This window comes from Scomber japonicus, chromosome 16 (assembly GCF_027409825.1).
Source record: "Scomber japonicus isolate fScoJap1 chromosome 16, fScoJap1.pri, whole genome shotgun sequence".
Classification (NCBI taxonomy): domain Eukaryota; kingdom Metazoa; phylum Chordata; class Actinopteri; order Scombriformes; family Scombridae; genus Scomber; species Scomber japonicus.
Window position 1 is genome coordinate 13,437,040 of NC_070593.1, and position 2,532 is coordinate 13,439,571.

The following is a 2,532-nucleotide window of genomic DNA, read 5'->3' on the forward strand; positions in this document are numbered from 1 at the left end:
TATTTCCTCAAAACAGAACACAATTTGAAGGACTGTTTAATTAGGCAACAATTGTGTAAGATCTGAAAGCTATTCAGATCAAACAACAATTATGGCATGAGTGTTAGTATGGTAGACAGTGTAATATGACTCCCATATCCTGTGTGTTGTTCCGCTTCATCCATGTTGGACCAGAAGTGGTTGAAAATGTAAAGAGGATGTCATGAGTCACATCATCATGAGTCACACAAGTCACACATCATCCATGAGTGCTGTGGCCTCAACACCTACAACCTCGCCCCTCTGTGGTTATTCTCCACCTCGAGCAAACAAACATGAGGAAGAGGGAGTTCACATCCCAGCGTACTGAGCAGGATCTGATGGGCTACCTTCCAAGGGGTATGTCATGCATACAAACAAATAAACGGCATTATCTTGTATTTCACCTTTCTGTGATGAATCGTGATGCAGATATGACTTTTTTTTCTTTTCTCACTTCTGTGTAATTAACCAATTTCAATCACACTTCATCATGTGAAATAATTCAAAACAAAAACATACTCAAATTCTCAATAAATCACAATCCTGCAGATCAGCTTGAGCTATCCTTACTTTGAACACTTCTCATCAGGGTGGTGCGCATAGAGGTAAGGCTTAAAGTTGTTCTCGTAATGGTACGCTGTTTGAAGAGCTCCTTAACTTTTTTCCTAAAGTTCTTTCCCACAATGATGTAGAGGATGGGGTTGAGAATGCTGTTGAAATAAGCAAAGTAAGTGGCAATCTGGCCATAGATATATAGGATGGAGAAAGTGTCACATCCTTCCAGGATATCAACTCTATATAATGTATCCAGTATCTTATGAAGGTGGAATGGCACCCAACAGATCAGGAATGCCACGAGTACCACCAGTACCAGAGTTGTTGCCTTGTGCTCCGTTTTCTGATTGTTTGATACCTGCATCACTCGATTATTCAAAGTTTTAATGATCTTTAGAGTGCAGTAGGAAATTATGCAGATGGGAAGGATGAACCTTAAGAAGATGAGTATCCCCTCATACGACACGTGTACAGTGTTTCTAGGGTTAGGGTAATCCATATAGCAAACAGTAATGTTATTAACATTGTCATATCCTGTTTTCCTGAAGATGAATGTGGGAACACCCAGGAGTACGCCAAAACCCAATACCAGCAGACATCCCAGTTTGGCATATTTTGGCCTACGAAATCTGTCATTGGATAGTGGGTGCACCAGTGCCATATAACGATCTATCACAATCAGAACAAGGAAGTAGATGCTGCAGCCGACGTTCATGTTGATGCCCATGTTGACCAGTTTACACATGAGATTACCAAAGGGCCAGTGAAATTTCTTGATTATGACGACACCCCAGAAGGGCAGACAAGAAACCAGAACAAGGTCGACAGCAGCCAGGCTGCTTAAGTAGATCTCAGCCACGGTTAAGGCCTTCTTGTGTAAGAAGAAAACCATCAGGACAAACACATTTAACAAAATTCCTAGCACAGCAATGAGAAAGACATATATGGCAACCCATTCCTTGGATTCTTCCTTGGGACAGTGAGTGATATTAGTGTTGTTTTGATCCATATGAACAGCTGTGGTGCTGAAGGTAGTAGGGATGCTGTGGAGGGAAAGAGGAAGATAAACAAGACAAAACATTAATATAATCACAATGTGGAATACTGGAAAACTCATTTTAGTGCAGCACCCAAAGAGGTTTGTGCTGGACAAACTTTTGGGTCAGCAAGAATCTGTTTTACAAGTATCCTGCCTGATTGTTTTTAATAAACCAGCTTTATTAAAAGAATACAATAATCCTTATCAAATAACTTTCACATTTGTCACAGGTTCATACTTTTTTAAATTTATACTTAAATCATTTTTGTAATGCTGTCTGACACATAATTTAACTGAGTAATAAATGTGGGAAAAACAAACTCAGATGTTTCCACAAATATTATTGGTGTAGGGTGTATGAAAAAAATAACAGAATGACATCTGCAGAACATGAGTGGGTGGCAGTGGTCCATGAATGAAAATTTGCCTGCTCCTGTCTCACTGATTTATCAAGTACTAATTTTGTTTCATTTTGTACATAACCTATGAACAATTTAGAATGCTTAGAGTAACTAAATGTGTTAGTTACTGTATCTATAACTTTCATTAATCTGTATGTGAAGCTACAGCAGTGTGGCTGGATGCCATACCAGATCTTGTAACCCTCAACTTCAAGCTGTAGATTATTTCACATTTACTGTTAGTAATGAATAACTTGTGATGGTGAATGGAAGTGGTAAGTACCTTTAAACACTTATATATACACACACACAATATATTTAAATTTCACTGTTGTTAGCTAATTTGTGATCATTGTTCAGATATATAATTTGAATAAAATAAGTAGCTGAGCTTTTCAACTTATAAGAATACTTTTTTAATCAAACATTTATCTTCTTTGACATATTTAGGACAATTATTCATATAACATCATCTCCCCTATGGATCAAGAACAGAAAACATATGCTTCATTATGA

At 37.8% G+C, this 2,532-nt stretch overlaps 1 protein-coding gene across 1 annotated transcript; it reads right to left on the bottom strand.

Moving 5' to 3' along the window:
• Positions 1-571: 571 nt before the first annotated feature.
• LOC128374915 (B2 bradykinin receptor-like) lies at positions 572-1,657 on the bottom strand. Its single transcript, XM_053335135.1, has one exon. The coding sequence runs from the start codon at positions 1,655-1,657 to the stop codon at positions 572-574; it is 1,086 nt and encodes a 361-aa protein (XP_053191110.1).
• Positions 1,658-2,532: the final 875 nt, after the last annotated feature.